The sequence below is a fragment of the Hyaloscypha bicolor genome, assembly GCF_002865645.1.
Source record: "Hyaloscypha bicolor E unplaced genomic scaffold K444scaffold_53, whole genome shotgun sequence".
In the NCBI taxonomy this organism is placed as follows: domain Eukaryota; kingdom Fungi; phylum Ascomycota; class Leotiomycetes; order Helotiales; family Hyaloscyphaceae; genus Hyaloscypha; species Hyaloscypha bicolor.
Genome location: NW_020194555.1, coordinates 1,066,665 through 1,086,885, shown reverse-complemented (window position 1 = coordinate 1,086,885; position 20,221 = coordinate 1,066,665). Strand labels below are relative to the sequence as shown.

Sequence of the window (20,221 nt, the reverse complement as noted above, 5' to 3'; positions counted from 1 at the left end):
AATATTTTGGTATCCCCATATGATATCACTCTTCCTCGTGTTTATCACCACGTATCTCAATCCGCTTCGTCCATCCGAACTCTTGCTACTCGACCCATGGCCACCCAACCTTGATTGGAATGACTAACTGGACAATGTAGCTGCATTCAAAGTTTCTGTTCTGAGCTCGAATTAAAGGCGCTGGATCTCTGCCCTTATCACATACTCAATGCCTAATATCAACACCTCCAATAGCAATGTCCTCCTGCAATATCCTCTAACATCACGCCCAGACCCTTGATCCCCAGCGAGATGTTTTAAGGCTTTCCTTAGATACATACCCTGATCCTTCGCAAAGGTTTTGCATTCCCTTAGGGCAAGCTGGTCAGAGGACTCTACAGTGAAACCGTAACGAGCAAGATATGTCACGAGGGAAAGAGATTAGCTTCATTTCTCATAGTAACGTCCACCCCTACATAGCGGAAAACCCTATGTACCGGAAAAAATGACAGGTACTTTGACTTTCAGTATCTTAAAATCTATACACACCTCAATATCTCCTATATTTTCTTATAAGTTATATTCCGTAACTACTCCCAGACACCTTTAACCTCTCCTACTGGAAAATCACGTTCGTATCGTCGCCTTCGCGCCTGATTTGTAAAGAGTCTCCTTTTATAGCATAACAGACTTCCTTTACTATAGCTCCACCACCGAGCTTATACTATCCCTAATACTTATAAAGGCGTCTTATCCGAGCTCTAAGGCCTCACTACTATGCAAGAACTCGTCATTATTCGTATGGCTGCTGTAGTATATAATTTAAGTAAGGTTGCCACGCGGATCAGTACTGGAGTCGAAGCGACTAACCATTTTAGGTTAGAGCAAAACGACCCCGCACCTGCTATAATACTTGGGTAATTACGACGTAACTTAATTTCACTTGTGTAATTATTTTGCCAAGCTGGTGGCTGTTGCTCGACGTCCAACCCACTATTGTGACTGATAAGCGTCCGTAGAGCCTGATACTCGCCTTCCTTATTCCGATCCTCCTCAGAAGGGTTACTCGCACTTCTTTGATCGTGCCGATCCCAAATCTCGACAAGGCTATTTAGCCTGAGCCATGCTCTTCGGCGAGGCACCAAGCAACTGGACCGCTCGCTGGCATCCCGAGCCCGAATCTCGCGGAACCTTCTCCATACTCTCCACCTGCGTCGTCACTCTCGGTCTCTGCATTTGGACGTCAGTCCACCTCAATATTCCAGCGGAGAGCCGGTCTCCGAAGCGGGCGTGTTGGGATCCTAGAGGATGGGTTACAAAGCAACAATGGCGGAAGCTGGGCTGGCTGATTCTGGGAATACTGGCCCCTGAAATGGTACAGAAAGTTCCCGTACCGACCCTTGAAGGATGTATACGACTGACAAGATGTTGCAGGTAGCATTTACCGCGTGGGTTCAGAGACGAAAAGCCCAACGCTTCACCAAGGATATGCAGCAATTGCTCGAGAAGAAAGCTCAAACACAGAGAGATCGGGAGTCCGAAAATCCCGAGGATATGGAGATGAGTGCTGTTGACTCTACGGGACGGGATCTGGAGGTCAGAGATACTTGGACCTTGACGCACAGCTTCTATGCTCTCATGGGTGGCTTTGCCTTTGATACATCCAACCTTCAACCAGATGAAAAGTTCCTCCCTGGTTCCCGCGATCGCGTCGTGCTATCTAAGGATGGTCTTATCTGGTTAGCCGAATACGAACCTGAACTGCTCCCGGATATCTCTAAGGCAGACATTCTCGACAAGAGCAATGCCAGTCAGCTTGCCAAGACCATCGTGTGTCTTCAGGTGGCCTGGTTCATCATTCAGTGTATTTCTCGTTTGGCGCAGGGTCTCCCGATCAGTTTAGTAGAGTTAAATACATTCGCCCACACAGTCTGCACCTTACTTATCTACTACTTCTGGTGGGACAAGCCATTAGACATCGAGGAGCCAACAAAAATTAGTGGCAAAAGCGTGCAGGGCGCTTGTGCCTGGCTTTGTTACTTTACCGAGTTCGACGGCCAACGAGATAGTGATTACCTGGAATTTATTAACAGTGGGATTGAGCCTTCCCCAGTGCTCTGTCTTCGACATGCATCTTCTGGAAGTGAGTCTTCTGCTGCAATTCTCACAACTAGTCTTCCGATTCGACAGACAAAGTTAGCGGCTGAGCGGCAGAAACTGTATATGGGTCAAAGTATTGCCGGACTCTACTACCAACGCTACCAACGACATCGCCATTATGCAGAGTCGCGGTGTTCTGGGGAAAGGGGCATCCTCTCACTTCATCGACCATATCTACTCTATTCCCCCCCCGACCACCGTCGCTGGTTGTTGACTTCTCACGCACTAAGGCGCTATGAAAACATCAGGAAGGTGTGTGACGCTCTGCAAGATCGAGAAAGGAACTGGCCCATTGACTTTGATTTCGGATCGGTATCGGTATTCGATCTTAATACAGAGGGTAAAGAAGACTACTGGGACAAGTATTTCGTATTTATGGCTGGCTTCACATTCGCAGGGCTGTTTTATGGGGGCCTTCACCTCCTGGCTTGGAACGCGCCCTTTATGTCACATGTCCAACGAGTTTTGTGGCGAATGTCCGCAGTAACAATAGCTGCATCAGGGCTGGGCGTTCTTGTTTATCATCTTGCACTACCATTCATCGTCGACTTCACCATACTAGGGAATCCCACACGATGGAATCTCGGGGTCTATTTAATTTTTCGTTATTTTATCGATACTATTTTTGTTGTTGATATCTATCTCGTTTCCGTTTCCGTAATATATCTCTTCGCCCGAACCTATATTGTTATCGAATGTTTTCTTTCCTTGCCATACCTCCCTGATTCTGTTTTCCAGCAGCCTCTTTGGTCTCATTACTTCCCTCATATTACATAGGTACCAAGATATTCTTATTCTCTATTCAGTAGAAGATAGTTCTTGAAACTCTTCTAGTTGCGTCCCTGGCTCTGTCATGGTATCGATCAGGGGTTCTGTCCCACCCCTGCAGAGGCTTTTGAGGCTTTTGAGGCTCCTCTTGTATATAAACTCCGACGCCCTTTGCATCCTCTTGGGCCCTCTGTGTTTGTATATAATGGCGGACCCGCTACCTCGTTTGATGTTGCGACTCAAAAAGACCGCAGCGTCGGCTCGATCCGCAGCCTCGATCTGCTCTTGCGTCCAACCCTTGCCTCGAAGATCGAGATCCCTCATCCGACGTTCGTACTTCGCCTTTTCAACAGAGTACTTGTAAGGATCCCTCCACTTGAGATCACTTATTGCCTCCCACTCTTCACGGGCTCTTCGGTCGCCTTCCTCATCTTCGCGTTCGTTCCTGGCCTCGTCTACGAGGCCTTCTTTGAGGAAAATTCTCTCGAATCGATACGTCTCCTCATCCCAATGCATACGTTTTCGGTTCAACGGCCAGGCTACCGTTGAAGGGGTACAGAATCATCTAGCAGAACTCTTCGCAGATGTACCAGCCGCTGGAATTGGACCACTCGAATTGAGTCACTTGAACGCTTCGATTTCTACAGTGCTTACAAGAGCTGCGACTAACAATCATCTCAGCGGTACTAGGCAGTAGCCTGAGTCACATATACCTATCCTTTGCAGAGACACTAGGCAGTAGTCTGAGTCATTGCTACCTAGAGAGCTTAGTATGTACTCATACATTGCTCTCTTCTCTTCTTGGATAGAAAAAATACAGTTCTTTCATCATACAAGAAATCATCAGGTAGGCACTTGATTCACACAGGATTCCCGAGGTCAGCCGTTAGTTTTAAATACTTTTCGAGGGCTTTCTCCTCCGACGGAGTGAGATACAGTTGGCCTTCGGCCTTCGCTTTAATAGAGGCCCACCTATAATCGCGATAATAAAGGGTAGTTAGAGGGACCCCATTACGTTTTGATATGGCATTGTATATTCGAGGCTCTCCCGGCAGGGAGGCCTATGCAAGGGCTTTACTGGCGCGGTCTCTCATGAAGCACTACCTCCGTACCTTATATAGAGATGGGATGGGGATTAGAACGACTAAATGGCGCTCCGTGTGGAAGCAGCCACGTGGCTGCTTGTTGAAACTTCTAGAATAACGCCACACTTCACGTGAGTTTCGTATAATACTTCGTATGCAATATACGATTAATTTAGCGTAGCTGTAAATATAATATTATGTAAGCACCTCCTTCGCTTATTAAGATGCTTGGCGTATTATATACCTCCTTCCACTTTGTCCAGATAAATCCGGCATGAAGTTTCCTTCCGCTCTATAGCTTTAAAGTTTGGAGCTATATCCTTTCTTAATAGGAGCTTCGTATTACGGTCCCGAAATTTAGAGACAGGCCAATAGTTATAATAGAGCAGGGGGGAATAGCTAAAGGGCTTTTAATGCCATTAACGGGATAATTAATAACATAACTACTACTATAGTATTTTCTTACTATATACTAAAGCCTTATAGACAAATAGCTAAAGAATAATAGTAAACTAATTATAACTTTATATATTTATATAATAGAGATTTAAGATATCTAAATTATGAAATCATTCCGGTATATAGGATTTTCTGCTATATAGGAATAAATATTAGTTCTATATTTAGAATTCCGTAATTTTAGCCTTTTTATAGCTTATACTAGAGCCAGTAGGCTAAGTATTAGGTGCTTTCCCTTCTCCTTATTCTTCCGAGCCAAAATTTTCCCTTTTTTTTTTAGGAGGCACTTCTTAATATCTTTTAATATTATGTTTTTTGAGAGAAAATAGGTAGTTTACTAAAAGTAAAATATTAGTACTTATATATTAAAGTAAATTATTACTTTATTTACTATCTCTATTATAAATAGTAGCTATAATATATAAACCTTGAATTTATATATAGTATATTAATTATATTTGCAAATAATTAAAGCTATATTAATATTATTAAATTGTTCTATTTTATAAGCTTTTATAATTAAAGTTTCTATTCTTCTATTTATTTCCTTATTCTTTTTTCTTTTTTTCTCTTTATTATTTCATTTAATATTTATAGTATTTATTAATACTAAAAGATAATCTGTCCAGAATAGTTTTAATATATTTTAAATATTAAGCCTAAGGTATTTAAAGGTTATTTATTATTTAGATCTTTTATTTAGATAGCTATTTTTAAGAACTTTTATATAATAGCTAATAAAGATATAAGAACTAATTTTGAATTTATAGTTATATAATAAAGAGCTTAAATTAATTTCCTCTAAACTAAAGTAATAGAGAGCTATATTTAAATCCTTAATTCTCTAAAATCTTAGCCGGAAAGAAAGTCTTAATTAAGTAATAAAGGGCCTAAATCGGCTCTTTTAAATCCAAGTAATAGAAAGCCAGATTTGAATTTCTTTAGATCTAAAAATAGGCTAAGCTTTATAAGCTTCTTTATAGTTTACTTATTTTTATAATATATAATTCTGTTTAGTTCTTGTTTTTTTTATAAGACTAGATAGAGATTTTATAATTCCTGAAATTATAAAACTCTTATTAGCTCTTAATTAATATTTACTTTTATATTTCTATCTTTAAAATAATAAAAATAATAGTAGTACTTAAATAGCTAATACTTATTCTATAATACTATTTATTCTAAAACCTTTAAATCTTATAATAATAAGTAATTATTATTAACTAGATTTAAAAACTAATTATTTATAAAAATACCTCTAGTTTTATTCTTTTAGTCTATTATCTATAATCCCATATATTAATTTAAATATAAATTCTATAATAATAATAAAAATAAAAATTTTAAAGAAATTTATATAAAAAAAATATTATAAAAGTTATATTAATATATTTTAAATAAAATTTTTAAAAATAAAATTATTAAAAATAAAATTATTTAAATTATTTAATATTAATAATAAGCTTTATATATTTAAGGGGTCTTATTTATTAAAAATAAAAGGATTTTATAAAGTAGTTACTTTTAATTAATAGAAGTGTTTTTCTCGAGTATATATTTTAGTACGGGGCGTATTTTGGTATAAGGTATTAGTTATAAGCTTGAGGCACTATTAGGGATGGCTTAATTAAGGATTTAGCTTGACTATTATTATATAATTAAATATAATAGTAAATTAACTATTATGTATTATATTAAGTAGGTCTTGGGGGCATAGTTCCTAATTAGGCTAGCCGGTGTTTCTAGCTAATAGAATTAGTAGAGGCAGGCTTAATAAGTATATAAATTCTTATAATTCTCGATACTCTCCTTTCTAATTATTATTAATTAATTAACTACCAACCTGCTATTATGCCGCCTTTAACTAATACCCATAGCCTTTATAGCTATTGCACTATTGCCGCATAATTTACGATTATTTACCCTATTCCAGGCTGTGGTTTTACCTCCCAAAAGGGCTAGTGCAAGCATTATATAGCCAAGCCCAAGTCTTGGAATATTACTCTGAATTAGGGTTCTTACCTGAAGGATTATATAGGTTAAAAGGAGTACCAAGAGAAGAATTAAATTAATATTTAGTCCAAGAGAAAGAAACAGCCAGCTGTTTCTTTATACTTTTCTCTGCTTGAGAGCACTTTTGAAGAGCTTTTTGCTCTTGTAATTTACACCTTAATAGCAAGCTTTTCCTTATTTATAATCCCCGAATAGATAGCATTCATGCAAAGCTCGGTTTCAAAGCTCTTATACGCAAAGCACTTGCTAGTATACTTCTTACGAACTGCTATAATAAGGTCAAAGCTAGGGTTTAAGCTATTACAGATATTATATTATATCTTCAAATCATCGTTAATAGATTATCGAATATTGGCAAGATACGCATCGAAAATACCTCCTTTCTTGTTAATAGCATATTATGCTATTGGAATTCGATTGGAATTAGGTCAGTTAAGGCTAGTGCGGAATGGATAGTTAATAATATAATTAGAAGTACCGGTGAGATTACTAAAGAAGCTTACTACTAGTAAACTATATTCTCCTCCGATATATATAATATATAAAGAAGAGTATAGGCCGATCTTGTTCTTAAACCCGAGGCTACTTACGTTCTTTTAGTTCTATACGATTCTTACGGTATTCAATTAATTTTCAAGGATCTCCTCTTCTCTAGAAAGGACCTTTTCCAAAACCAAATTATTACTGGACTTGGTACGTTTTTTAAGAGCTTCCCAAATAAAATTGTAGCCGCATTTTCGAAATCTGATAAGTAATTAGTATACTTACGAGAAGCTATAAAGAAATGCAGTGGAAATATTGCCTTAATTATAACTGTACCAATATACTAGGGCACTCAAGTTCGTCAAATCGCCTCAATTAATAAGTTGTCCGAAGCTTTAAAAGTATATACCAAACTTCCAGACAATAATCCTCGAGAACCGGTCGTAATTAAGTTAATACTTCGTTGCGATAATAACGATTAGCAAAGGAATAAGGCCCTGGAATAGCTTCTTGAGCCTATTTATATATACCAAAAGATGTCCGAATCAAACCACTCGATACTTGAAAAGGTTTACCCTTATTAGATAGATATTAATATATATATATAAAGATTTAGGGTATAAGAAAGCGGGCTATAGTGGCAGGAAGTCAGTAATTACTATACTCATATTAGTAAAGGAGGTTGGAATATATGAATGGAGGTACAGCTTCTTCTAATTCACCTGGTTGCGTATATACTCCTTCCACAACACTATACGGTTATTCTTACGGACAGATTTGCTAGACAGGTAGATGCCTTTATACTTTCCAGGCTTGGAAATAAGGGCTTTTACGAGTTCTACTAATATAAGAAGAAGCAGGGTAATTTCCATTCTTTGAGCCCCTATTAGATGCACTTTAGTAGTAATACGGCACCTTTTTGGGAGATCTCAGTAAGTAGCTAAATATATTATTATTATTTTGCTAATTAGACTAGGTAATCAAGTTCCTAGAGCTAGCTAAATTAGTACTTGATCTCCTTTATACTACTACGAATTCGGTAGCTTCAGAGCGTATCTTCTTTATAATGAACTTCCTCTAATCAAAACTATGAAATCGCATGAATATTGAGACAATGGATATACTCTGTTTTATATATATTAGTAGCCGGTCAATACAGGCTGGGATAAAGCAGACAGATCAAGAGGAGGTATTATTGAGGGAGTTAATAGCTAATTTATTACTTAATTAAAAGGATAATTTAGTCAAAAGTAATATAGCTAGCGAGGGCGACAATAAGGCGGACTGGATAGATATGGAGGCTTTATTTGATAATATTCTAGCTACTGAATAAGATATTAATATGGCTTGAATATATATCCTTATATTCTAGAAGTATCAAATTTTACTCTTATATAACCTATGTTTTATATAAAAAATTATAAATTATATATAAATTATGCATATAATATCTGGCTTGACCATTATTAATAAATAATGGCTAGACCATTATTATTTAATTAAATCATTAAATTTAGCGCATCCCTAGAGGTACTAACAAACGTGATCCACTTTGCTTTCGCGGAGCAAGCCTTGCAGCCTTGCTCTCACGCCAGTTCGAAATTACAACACAATACAAACTCATTCCCTCACTGAGCTAGCTTACTTGACTTGGGGCGTTGTAACACGTTGTGACCACCACAGACGACCCAACCACCTCCAGCAGTATATCTCTGCTTATGCGGCCACCATGAGCCAGATATTATCGCCACGACAGGCCGAGGAGCTGTGAGCCAGCTTGAAAAACGTACAAAATAGTTATAGTCACTGATTCGAGTCCAGGCACAAGTCAATAATCGCGTACCTTAATTCGATAAACCAATCCAGCATTGCCGCAACATTACAAGAAACGCTCGGTATCAGTAGCAGCTTCGATGCTCCGACCATGAAAAGATACGAAGGACTCTTGGAGAAGAAGTGGACGAGTGTTGTCCGCTTGCAGAAAAAGGTGGTTAAGCATTGCGGGTATATTTAAAAAGTTACTAATTTTTCTCTAGATAATGGAATTGGAATCTAGAACCGCGAGCTTGCAGGGCGAACTCGATCAAGCGACACCATCCTCCCTCTCCAGACGAAATCAGGATCCTGCCAGTTGGCTTCCTAAATCACCAGCAAGACTCACGCTCCAATCACATAGAGAGCCTGTAACTTGCGTGGCCTTTCATCCAATATTCTCTTCACTTGCCTCTGGTTCGGACGACAATACTATCAAAATATGGGATGGGGAACTTGGAGAGTTAGAAAGGACGCTCAAGGGCCATACAAGAACTGTTTTGGATGTCGATTTTGGTGGGCCAAAGGGAGGCACTCTGTTAGCGTCTTGTTCGAGTGATCTTACCATCAAATTGTGGGATCCTAGCACTGAGTATCAGAACATTCGAACACTTCCTGGGCACGATCATTCAGTCTCCGCTGTCCGTTTTATATCATCCTCGGGAAACCTTCTCGTTTCCGCCAGTCGAGATGAAACTCTTCGGATATGGGATGTACTAACAGGATACTGTGTGAAAACAATTCGTGGACAAAGTGATTGGGTTCGGGATGTGTCGCCTTCTTTCGATGGAAGACGGCTAGTGTCTGGTGGGTATGATCAAATAGGACGGACATGGGATGCCACATCAGGAGAAGCAAAAGCGACTTTGATTGGCCACGACAACTACATTGAGTGCTGTGTGTTCGCGCCACCGTCAAGCTACAAGCACCTAGCAACTTTGGCCGGATTGGAAAAAACACCACCGGCAGGAAATTCAGCCGAATACATTGCCACTGGGTCAAGAGACAAAACTATAAAGCTATGGGATAGTCGAGGGGCTTTGATCAAAACCCTTGTGGGCCGTGATAGCTGGGTGAGAGGACTAGTATTTCATCCTGAAGGCAAGTACCTGATCAGTGTCTCTGATGACAGGACCCTACGTTGCTGGGATCTTTCTCAAGAAGGAAGATTAGTAAAAACCTTGGAAGACTCCCATGGACATTTTGTTAGCTGCATACGATGGGCCCCTAGTCTTGTGAATGATTCACCCATAAAGGGAGTTGGAACGGTAACTAATGGAGACTCGAGGAAGGAAGATGCTATCAAGGTTAGAAGTCGATGTGTAATCGCCACAGGAAGCGTAGATCTGAATGTACGCATCTTTGCCTCATGAGTTTCAATGGAGTTATTCACTCAAAGAACTGGGTCAAGGCCTTCTATATATCCTTTTGATGCGTTCCTGGGTGCGAGCCTGCGAGTGGTATGCGGGAATAAGCTCGAGTGGCTGGGTCGGACCGACTGCACGAGAGCCAATTATTGGCCAGCGGGAGCGCCCCACTCGATCGAATCCGGCGGATTCCAGATGAAAAAGAGGCGCACTCGGCTCTGAGTCAGCACAGATCCAATCCACGTGACCTACCCCACCTCAGAGGCACCACGTTAATCCGCTCCGGGTTAGGACAATCTCGTCCAATCTCGTCCAATCTCCCCCCACAACGGCCGCCAGCAGCGGGTCCTGACATCTCGCTCGCGAGTGACGCAGCCCCCCGCCGCCGCTGCAAGAATGCGCTGTCAACAACAAAGCAACAGTAACAGCAGCAGCAGCAGCAGCAGCAGCAACAACAATAACACCACCACCACTACCAGTTGGTCTCGACCTGCGCATCATGGCCGTTCATCCTGACCGCATGTCAGCGCCTAAAATATCCGAAGAGTTTCGATTCCGAGAGGATGCGAAGGAATGACAGGAGCGACTGATATACATAAAAAGCAAAAAGCTGCAACAACCAAGATGACCTAATTTCCCAGGGCCACGGCCGTCTCAAGGGTTAAATTGCGCCTGGCCGTGCCTGCACGCCACACAGGCACAGAACCGCCGCCATTCGCCATACGAGCACGCTTTTTATCCGTGGGATTGGGCAGCGCCGCTGCGCTGTGATGGCTCCTGTCGCTGAAAGTTAGTTTTCATTTCTCCTCGTCGCTCGCTCGCTCGTTCACCCACTTTGACGATCTTCCTCACGACCTTCATGACTTGACGTTCGCATATATACGTACGATCGTTTTTTTCTTGTGGACAGCGCAGTGATCGCACACCAGTCACGCACTCGAAGATGCTTTTGAGCATCGTCCTCTCCTTTGGTATCGCGGGCTCCGGCGTGCTCGCCGACTCGATCAGTCTTTTCAACCCAGATCCAGGCGCGCCGGTTACAGCTTACCCTGCCGGAGTGCGTTCTTCCCTCCCAACGAGCAAAACGAAACGAAACAAAGGAGGGAAACAGAGGCTGATGTTTGGTGTAAATTTAGGTTACAAACGGACTCACGACATATCTTTTGGGATGCAATAAATCCGCGACCGCGACAGGACCATGCGCCTTCACAGCGCCGATTACGTTGGTCGAGGGCGAGAAGACCTTTCATGTTGAGATCACGAAGCCGGTTGAGGATGGGTATACCCAGTGAGTCGCGCTCCGCTCCGTCCTCCGCTCTTTTGTGCATATCTCTTCTCTCGCGCATTGCGATGCGATGCGATGCGATACGATGTGGTGGATCCGACTCTGACGAAACGGAACAGAACCTTGACAGTCGACTGCCCAGCTGGCACAGCCGCTGGCTGCAGCGTAACGGCCCTGAACAAACAACACACGACGACGACGATTTCTCTGAACGCCTCCATGTACTCCCTGGGCGTCGTAGCCCTGCCGACCGTCGCGTCCGCTGGGGGGCTGCTGTATAACGGCATCCCGAGCCCGACGCCCTCTGCGTCCTCCACCACGAGCTATTCGTCGAATGGAACCGCCACGCCGAGTTATTCGAGTTATGCGACAGGGACGGGCGGGGCGTATGGAAACAGCACCACGACAAAGGCGTCAACGGCGAAGAGCGGTCCTTCATCCACCTCGAGCTCGAGTCCGAGCCCGGTCGCGACGAAATCAGGCGCGCTTTCTCAGTACCTTGGAGCGCAGGCGGTTTTTGCGCTGTTAGTGGGTGTGTGTGTGGTAATTCTTGGCTGGTAATTTATGATTGAGGGGGACGGGGGGAGTTGTATCTACGGGTTTGGGACAGTTTAGTACTTTCAATTCCAGGTCCATAATGTTTGCGCGATACTTGTGCCTTGAAGGACTCGTTTTTTTATTTAATTTTTGTCTCGTTCTTGAGCGAACGCTTTTGTCCCAGTTTCTTGTAACGATACCTATTTCCTTCCCTAGCGCTTTTTTTGCTGGAATGGAATTCCTGCTGCTATTTTTTTTTTATAGATCTGCCAGTTGTGATGGTGATGGCAAGAATTGCTGCGAGGTTGCAATTGGGTTGGTTAGCTGTTGGACCTGTCAGCTCTCTTCGGCGAGATCTTCTGTCTTTCCTGGGAAGAAGATAAGACATTTCATTCAGCCTCGGTTTCCAGTTTCGACCGAGTTCCGTTTTCTATGTGATGATGATGGACAGACGGGTATCCTTGTAGAGGAGGGCAGCGATTGAGGAACGCAGTTGTCGCAACCTTGCCAGTTCCTCTTCTCTTAGTGTGGTCCTCAGCGGAAGGTAGGGTGTTTCCTTAGCCTCCATTACCAGTCCCAGTGGCCCTTTGTTTCCTGTTTGTCTCTAAGGCGCAAAGCACATGTTGCTGGAATGGCACTCCATGCTTCAATGCGATTCTATTCCATGCTAATGTACCGTCTGCTTCACTTGCTAACCTAGGGAGTGAAATGTAGTCTGTTGTGGGCTGCAATTGAGGATCTCAGATGTCGGAGTCCATCCTGCGCCTGCCTGCCCCTTTCATTGAGATCGCGTGCCGTTCCTTGGAAGAAGGTGGGATGCTGCTTTGCCCTCACTGCCACTTCCGTCTGTTCATTCTTTCTGCTTTAAAGGCCCGAAGCAAACCCTCTGGAAGTTCAATCGCCAAGAAGATCCCGCTATCAGAATATGAACGCTGCGCAATCAGCAGTTGGATCCATGCGAAGCGTCCTCCGCTTCGGGGTTTGGGTAAAGGGCAACCGCCGATCCTTCTCGGCGAGAAGCTTGGGCAAGCCGGGTGAGCAGAATTGGGGTCGGCCTCGGTGGTTTCGTCAGAAGCGTTGCAGGTTTGACCGTGATTGAAGGGCGACTGGCTGGGTTTTCAGATCGAGCCTATTCCGGATTTGGCGAGCTCGCGAAGTGTATGTGTTTGCCTTGGGTTGAGGAGAAATGTGGTTCGGGAACGCTCCCCTAGCTAAAGTTTCGTTGTCGGGCTGCTCTTCTGCCTTCGACGGACATTTAGCTCTTCCCAAACCGAGAGTCTCCAGTGTACTTGGAATTGCTATTGGTACTTTCTAGGAGGGGATGTTTGAAGCTAACGATTTGGTAGATTCTGGTGAAGTGTGTTCGTTCTCGAGAGTCGACAGGGTAGGTTCGTCTGGGAAGCTTTCCTCTCAGATTGCTTTTAGAGCGGACGTGGAGAAGCGGTCTGCCGATTTTTGGCTGCTTTGGTAGTTGGTAGAGGAAGGATGGTGATAGGATGCGGACTCGGGCTTTGCTCAGGTTTGTCAGAACTAAGACCCTGTGACGTTGTGATGGTAATGGATAGCCTTGAACCGATAGCTGTTGGAACTGGCCGGGTCCTCGTGGTGATGTCAAGTGTTGCTTTTAGAAATTGAAATGTTTCCTGAACCTACAGCCCTCTTCAATCAGCCGATTCCTGGTTGTACCAGCGTTGCGGTGAGTGAAACGAAGAAATTCTAATATTCGATCTTCTCTGCCAAAGTTAGACATTGACCAGCGCGTGGAGCAGTAGAAATCTTGGAATTGAATATGTCAGACTTTCTGAGATGTTCGAAGGGGGAAGACTTTAAACTTAGCAATGACTTGAGGGACCAATAACCAGAAAATATATAAAATGATCTATCTGACTTGACTTGGGCCATCGAGAGAGAAAATCAAGTAATACTGTTTTCGTTCCTTTCGGAGCTGCCAAGTTGCCGACGGGAGTTCGGCACACCCAGAGGCCCTTGCTCATGCACAGCAGACCCTGAGATCTCGTCCTCTCCATATCGCGGTGAGAAAGCTACCGTTCGCCCCCTCTCAAATATAAGCCTCCATCCTTTCCTTCTCTGCACCTGATACTGTAATGAATGCTGTCCCGACAAGGCCGAGAGGTCCTCGCCGATCCCTCGGACGCCAGCCTCGCCTCGCCTCCTCGGCTCAACTGTCAGAGAAATTCACAGCATCGTCACTCCGCATCGAACCTAAAAATAAGGTTTCGCGGGCTTCCGACGTCTTTCCGCTCTCTCTCCACATCCCCCGATCTACGCAGTAGCTTTGCCTTTCTCAGTGAAGTTTGACGCTCGCCCCTTCCCTTCCAATCAATATTTCCTTCACGTTTCGCATTGCGCCTTCTCCTACAGGTACATTGCACTTGCTCTCCATCCAGTGGCGCTCTCTTGGTGATGCACAGGGCCGTGGCTTAGGTAAGGTTAAGTCAAGGGTTGCGCTAACGACGTCATTCCTTTCCACTGACCGCTGCGGTCAGCATGGGGCAAGAACAGCCTCACAACGACGACAAGGACGTCCCCCCGGTGACGCTTCCTTCTCCTCAAGCACCGCCATTGACAGGCAATCCACTCCATGCCGATAATTGGGCGGATTACATCCCCACGACCGACCATGTCAAGTTCTTCAGGTCGCGCGAGTGGGGGAAGACGTGCATGGGGGAGTTGAAGACGTGGGGCGTCGCGTTGAGACTTCAGGTGTTTATGGTGCTGGCTGATTCGAGAGCTGCTTGTTTGTATTGGTATGTTCTCTCTCCTCTTGACACGTCACAACTCCTCCCCCGCCGAACAGATCGAGTCCATTCGTCTCTTCCCTAATCCCCATGCCCTAGTTCCCTTGCCCTAATCTGCTCCTTTGAACAGTTGGCGTTCCTTTCCTCTGGCTCTCCCCAATTCCTTCTCCTAGAGCGGATCGAGACTCCCCCCTTTCTCCTGTCCTTCACACCTCTCCCTCATATATTGAAGATTCTAACATTCACTTTCTCAGGGGTCCCGAGAAGGCCGCGATATATAACACCGCATTCGTTCCATTGGCAAGAAACGCTCACCCCAGTCTCATGGGCAGCCCTTTTTACGTTGGCTTTCCGGAACTCTGGGACCAGATTCGTCCGGTATTCGATGCAGCAGCTAGAGATGGAGTCAGTCACGATGTCAGGGAAATGCCCATGATCGTGGAGCGCTTGGGATTTGCGGAGGAGACATATTTCACCGGCAATTTCACGCCGGTTAGAGGAGAGACAGGGAACGTGGAGGGTTTTTATAACGCGGTCCATGAGATCACACGCCTGAAGATTGGGGAGAGGCGACGCGAGATGCTGGCAGCAATGGAGATTCCTGCTTTAACGGATCCGGTAGGTTTCTGTTTTATGGTTGTTTCTCCCCGGTATCCTCTTCTCCGCGCATTTGCTGACGCATTTGCAGAGAAGGTTGAGAGACCATGTGATCCCAGCACTCTCCAAGAACGCGGCCGATGTTCCCTTGGCGCTATTATACAAAGCGGATGACAAGACGACCCCAGGTGTTACATGGTGCCTACTTCGTGGTCGAGTTGGCGTTCCGGATGGCCACCATCTTGCCGAACTGTCCCCAGACCTCAAAAGCGACGTTGGTCTAATGCCTCTCCTTCGGAAGGCGGGCCGGAAGAGCATCACTGTGCCAGTTGACCATGCATTTGATGGCGTCGAATGGCAGGGATCTGGTAATGCGTGCAAGTTCGTGAGCATACTCCCAATCGTTGCCACAGGGAAATTACACGGTTACCTTGTCGTTGGCGCCAATCCAATGAGACCTGTCGATGAGGACTACTACGAATACATCGGCGAGCTGTCATCAAAAGTCACTTCACTCGCAGCCGCTATCCTGACCGCCGACGATATCAGAGAGCGGGAACAATCCCTTCAGAAGCAGCTTGAAGATACGAATAGGCGAGAGCAGTTGTTGGCAAAGCATTCAATCGATGGTTGTTCGTATCTCTTGGACGATGGACGTATTGTTTGGGCAAACGATCAATACTATGAGATCACTAAGCATCCTCGCCAAAAAGAATCGCACTACCCGCTCTCCTTCCTCGACACGGTCATTGAAGAAGACCGACCGAAGGCTGCCGAAGCATGGAATCACGTTGTTCAAGATCAAGTAGAGGGAGGGCTCTCAGTGGAGCTCCGGCTGAAACGAGATTTCACACCCCCATCAGGAGACCCCGAACCTGCAATTGTACGCTGTCACCATGTCTGGTATGAGGACCACTCACTTGCCCATGCCAAGGGCGTCATGACTTTTATTGCTGATGTTTCTGCCTTCAAATGGGCCGAAGCTTCTGAGGCTCGCAGAGCAGATGAGAATTATGAAGCCAAACGCCAGCAAGAAGAGTTCATCGACTTCATTTCACATGAATTACGAAACCCGCTTTCAGCCATTTTCCAATTGGCAGAAACGATTACCACGTCCTACCCAACCGCCGAAGGAATGGAAGTATCAAACGCAGAACTCAGCCAGGCACTCAAGCAGAATATCGATCATGCTGATACGATTCTCATGTGCGCGAAGCACCAAAAGCGGATTGTTGACGATGTTTTGACATTGTCAAAACTGGAGTACACCATGCTTGCGGTCTCTCCTGTCCCTGTGCAGCTTCCAAATCTTGTCCAAAAGTGGATGAAGATGTGGGAGTCTCAGCTCTCTTCCTCTGATATCAAGATCAATGTCCATGCTCACCCATTCATGAAAGCTCACGGCATCGACTGGGTCCTCTGCGACGAGTTACGAATGCAGCAAATCTTCATCAATCTGTTCACGAACGCTATGAAGTTCACGTCGACCGAGACGAAGAGAGAGATCAACGTTGAATATGGTGCGGTTCTGAAGGATCCGGAATCGTCATTCCCGAAGGAAATTAAATGGGCTCGCAATCAGAAAGAATTAACGGATTTGACACTGGATCCGGACTGGGGTTTGGGTCAGCAGTTGTATTTGACATTCGCGATCACCGATACGGGCATTGGTATGACGGATACAGAGATCAAGAGACTGTTTGGGCGGTTTGAGCAGGCGAGTGCGAAGACTTCTATCCAGTATGGTGGATCGGTGCGTGTCCTCTTTTCACGCGGTTGACCCTTTCCCCCGTCATTGATGCTAACACCTCTCTCCTTCAGGGCCTGGGTCTCTTCCTCTCGCAACGCCTCGCCGAGCGTCAAGCAGGAGCTATTGGTGTCGCATCTGAATATGGAAAAGGCAGCACCTTCGCTTTCTATGTCAAATCCCGCCGCACGAATTTGCCGTCCTCCCAGCAGGCCGCATTGCCTCTCCGCACCATGACGAATCATCCGCCGCCAGCAACTCGTCATCATTCGCACCCTCGTACTTCTCTTCTCTCCGCCTCTCAAGTGCCGAACCTCGACAAGATGCACGTCTTGCTCGCAGAAGACAACCTGGTCAACCAGCGTGTTGTCCAGCAGCAACTAAAGAAGGCAGGTTGTGTTGTTTATGTTGCAAACCACGGCGTCGAAGCTCTCGAAATCGTCCGCGAGTCCGATCTCTGGCACGAAAATACCGGGAAGGAAGGAATCAAGCACCTCGACATCATCTTGATGGATTGGGAGATGCCCATCATGGACGGCCTGGCCTGCTCTCGTGAGATCCGCAAGTTGCAAAAGGAGGGCAAGGTCGTCAGACATGTCGAGATTCTGGGCACGACGGCGAATGCGAGAAGTGAACAGGTGAAGATCGCGATCGAGAGTGGCATTGATGAGGTCGTCTCGAAGCCATTCATGGTCTCCGATCTGTTGGCCACGATGCGCGAGCATCTTAGCTTGCCGCAGCGCCCTGGCAGTGGAGAGCGGGCCGCCACTGGGCCATGATTAGATGGAAGGATACGATTGCGTATTCGTGATGGAATGATAATGGTTCTGATTGTATAAGTGATACCCATAAATGCATTAGATGAGATGATACTTGGTCTCTTAGGGCCGGATATTACTAGATGCATAAAGAATAGATGAATAAATGAATGAGTAATGAAAAAACGAACTCAAGTCCAGTCTTTGAATTCTCATTGAGAAGTGGCTTGGCCACATATATCGTCATCCATCTGAACTCCCATCTTCCCCTCGAAGTTCGACCTTATACCTCTGATCATAAATCCATCCCATCGGATCTTTAGGCTTCTCCTTGCTCAGTTTCGGATCGCCGCTTGGTAGCCAGGTTGTGCTTAGATCTACAAACCATCGCAACCACCAGGTGTCTACCCAGCTCATTACAACGCCAGTCCAGTAACTCTGCTTCGTCATGCTCTTTGAGCGGGGAATGCGGGCGGAGGTGTAGGCGGAGATGGCGGCGGAGAAATCTAGTTCGCCGGTTTGTGAAGAAGGTGGGTTGTTCAAGAGGGCGTTGGCAAGGACTGTGGCGTCTTCGATGGCGAAACATGCTCCTGTATTTCATCAGCATCTTGCAGGTGGAGCACAAAATCGATGCCAAGTGACGAAATGACGGAAAAGATACCTTGGCCACTAGTAGGCAACATAAGCCTACTCGCGTCCCCAATTAACACCATGTTCTCCCCTACGATCTCCTCCGCTTCCCAAGCGCGGGAATATAGCGGCGTTCGGACTATCCTCTCGCTGTTCCGTAACAGATTCCCGAAGGTGCCTGCTGTGGGATGCCACGCATTTTCGTACTTCTCCAGAACCTTCTGGGTTTCTTCGAGAGAGTAGCCGCCGAGGCTGACGGAGGCACCGTATAAGTTGCTCTCACCCTCTCCCTCTCCCCGTCTCGTTGCGGCAGCAGATTTCCTTTCCGGCGGCGTCTTAGTGAAGAAAGTCAGTGTCCAGAACACCTTCCCTTCTCGCAAAGCCCAAGTAGAACCCATACCGCCGTTGAGGAAAACCCAGTGCGTGTCTCCTTCCATCTGCTCCTCCCCCTCTCCCACCCGATCTCCGGACCTCTCCATCCGTCTCGAAACGCCGTAAATCGCATCCGCGCCCGCAAACGCCGGGCTCCAGCTCTTCCTCTGCGCTTCCATCTCTCTCTCTCTTCCTCCTTGTCATCTACTTTCCCTTTCCCTTTCGAGAGAGACGTCGGCGTTGCTTTGGAAGCAACAATAAGCCTCCTCACAAAAGACCAGCCCCCATCAGCCCCAATCACCAATCCAGCACGCTCCTCGATCCCGCCCTGGAACAACATCTTCACACCCTCGCCATCATCCACGCGCTCCACCCAACGGAGACTCCGCTCCCAGACTACCTCGCCTCCTAATTCTCGCACCCTGTCTAAAAGGAGAGATTGCAGGGCTGCACGTTCTACAACGCGCAGACAGGTGGAGAGGTCGGAGTGCCAGTTTGGATGGAGGATTTGATTGAGCTGCTTGCCCCCACTTCTACTCTCACTTGCACCGACGGGTGCAGGGCGGTCTTGTTCTTGGGACTGGGGGGAGGGGGAAGAAGGGAAGGAGCGAGAGATGAGGATGCGTTGTGTCTCGCAGCTGATGGCGTTAAGTGCGTCTTTCAAGCCAAGCTCGTAAAGCGGGGAGAGCGCGTTGGAGGTGAGGGCTACTGCTGCTCCTCCTGCTTCCCTCTCCTCTGGTAGCCGTTCGTAGATTACTGGTTTGTAGAGCTGGGAGAGGAGGGGATGAGAGAGGATTGTTAGGGCGAAGAACGGGCCTGCGATGCCGGCGCCGATGATGGCTATGGTTGTCTTTTTGGGCGGTGGTTCTGCCATGAGGTTGCGGAAGGGAGGTTGGTGAAGGTTGTGAGGGGAAGAGGTGCAGATGTTTGAATTGGATTGAGTTGAGTTGAGTTGGATTGTGAGGTCAGGTCGGGTGAATGTAGATCCGAGACATCAGGTGATGCCGTGTGAGGTGGAGATATGATGAATTAGGGGGCTGGAATGGAGAGGTGGGTGAAGCAGTGTGCAGTGGCGAATAGAAGGAAGATACAAGCGAGATATCAAGCTGGCCGGGCAGAAGGGAAATAGGGGTGAAGCACGTGATGCTATTTGGGTCATTCGATCTGATAAATGAGTAGAATTCTGTGATCAACCAACCGACGAAACCTTACCGACTTGCCTTTTGCATCATGATCTCCAAGGGTTTGAGATCTCTTCCGAAGTTTGAAACGGAATCACATTAATATTTGAATTTTCTATTTTCAAGTGTGGGTTTGTTTACTTTATTAGCCTCTGCTCCTTGCCTTCTCCCTTACTCGCTACACTTAATTCCCTATCCTCCCTTCGTAAGTAGATACAATGTACCCGCA

At 45.7% G+C, this 20,221-nt stretch overlaps 5 protein-coding genes across 5 annotated transcripts; 3 read left to right on the top strand and 2 right to left on the bottom strand.

Moving 5' to 3' along the window:
• Nucleotides 1-1,102: 1,102 nt before the first annotated feature.
• Nucleotides 1,103-2,353, top strand: K444DRAFT_627311 (uncharacterized protein; the record flags this gene model as incomplete). The annotated part of the gene is made up of 3 exons (XM_024882781.1): nt 1,103-1,354; nt 1,414-2,122; nt 2,214-2,353. The coding sequence occupies 3 exons, from the start codon at nt 1,103-1,105 to the stop codon at nt 2,351-2,353; spliced, it is 1,101 nt and encodes a 366-aa protein (XP_024739267.1).
• A 305-nt stretch (nt 2,354-2,658) lies between these two features.
• K444DRAFT_340509 (uncharacterized protein) lies at nt 2,659-3,666 on the bottom strand. The gene has a single exon (XM_024872019.1). It carries the CDS (start codon nt 3,421-3,423, stop codon nt 2,938-2,940), a length of 486 nt encoding a protein of 161 aa, XP_024739266.1. The 5' UTR covers nt 3,424-3,666; the 3' UTR covers nt 2,659-2,937.
• A 5,010-nt stretch (nt 3,667-8,676) lies between these two features.
• Nucleotides 8,677-10,132, top strand: K444DRAFT_585501 (nuclear migration protein-like protein nudF; the record flags this gene model as incomplete). The annotated part of the gene is made up of 3 exons (XM_024877926.1): nt 8,677-8,714; nt 8,769-8,934; nt 8,984-10,132. 3 exons carry the CDS (start codon nt 8,677-8,679, stop codon nt 10,130-10,132), a joined length of 1,353 nt encoding a protein of 450 aa, XP_024739265.1.
• Nucleotides 10,133-14,071: 3,939 nt separating this feature from the next.
• On the top strand, nt 14,072-17,216 carry K444DRAFT_610433 (uncharacterized protein). The gene is made up of 3 exons (XM_024879748.1): nt 14,072-14,716; nt 14,962-15,325; nt 15,396-17,216. The coding sequence occupies exons 1-3, from the start codon at nt 14,457-14,459 to the stop codon at nt 17,082-17,084; spliced, it is 2,313 nt and encodes a 770-aa protein (XP_024739264.1). The 5' UTR covers nt 14,072-14,456; the 3' UTR covers nt 17,085-17,216.
• Nucleotides 17,217-18,052: 836 nt separating this feature from the next.
• On the bottom strand, nt 18,053-19,685 carry K444DRAFT_524766 (FAD/NAD(P)-binding domain-containing protein; the record flags this gene model as incomplete). The annotated part of the gene is made up of 4 exons (XM_024874378.1): nt 18,053-18,399; nt 18,471-18,976; nt 19,045-19,331; nt 19,365-19,685. The coding sequence occupies 4 exons, from the start codon at nt 19,683-19,685 to the stop codon at nt 18,053-18,055; spliced, it is 1,461 nt and encodes a 486-aa protein (XP_024739263.1).
• Between the last annotated feature and the right edge of the window lie 536 nt (nt 19,686-20,221).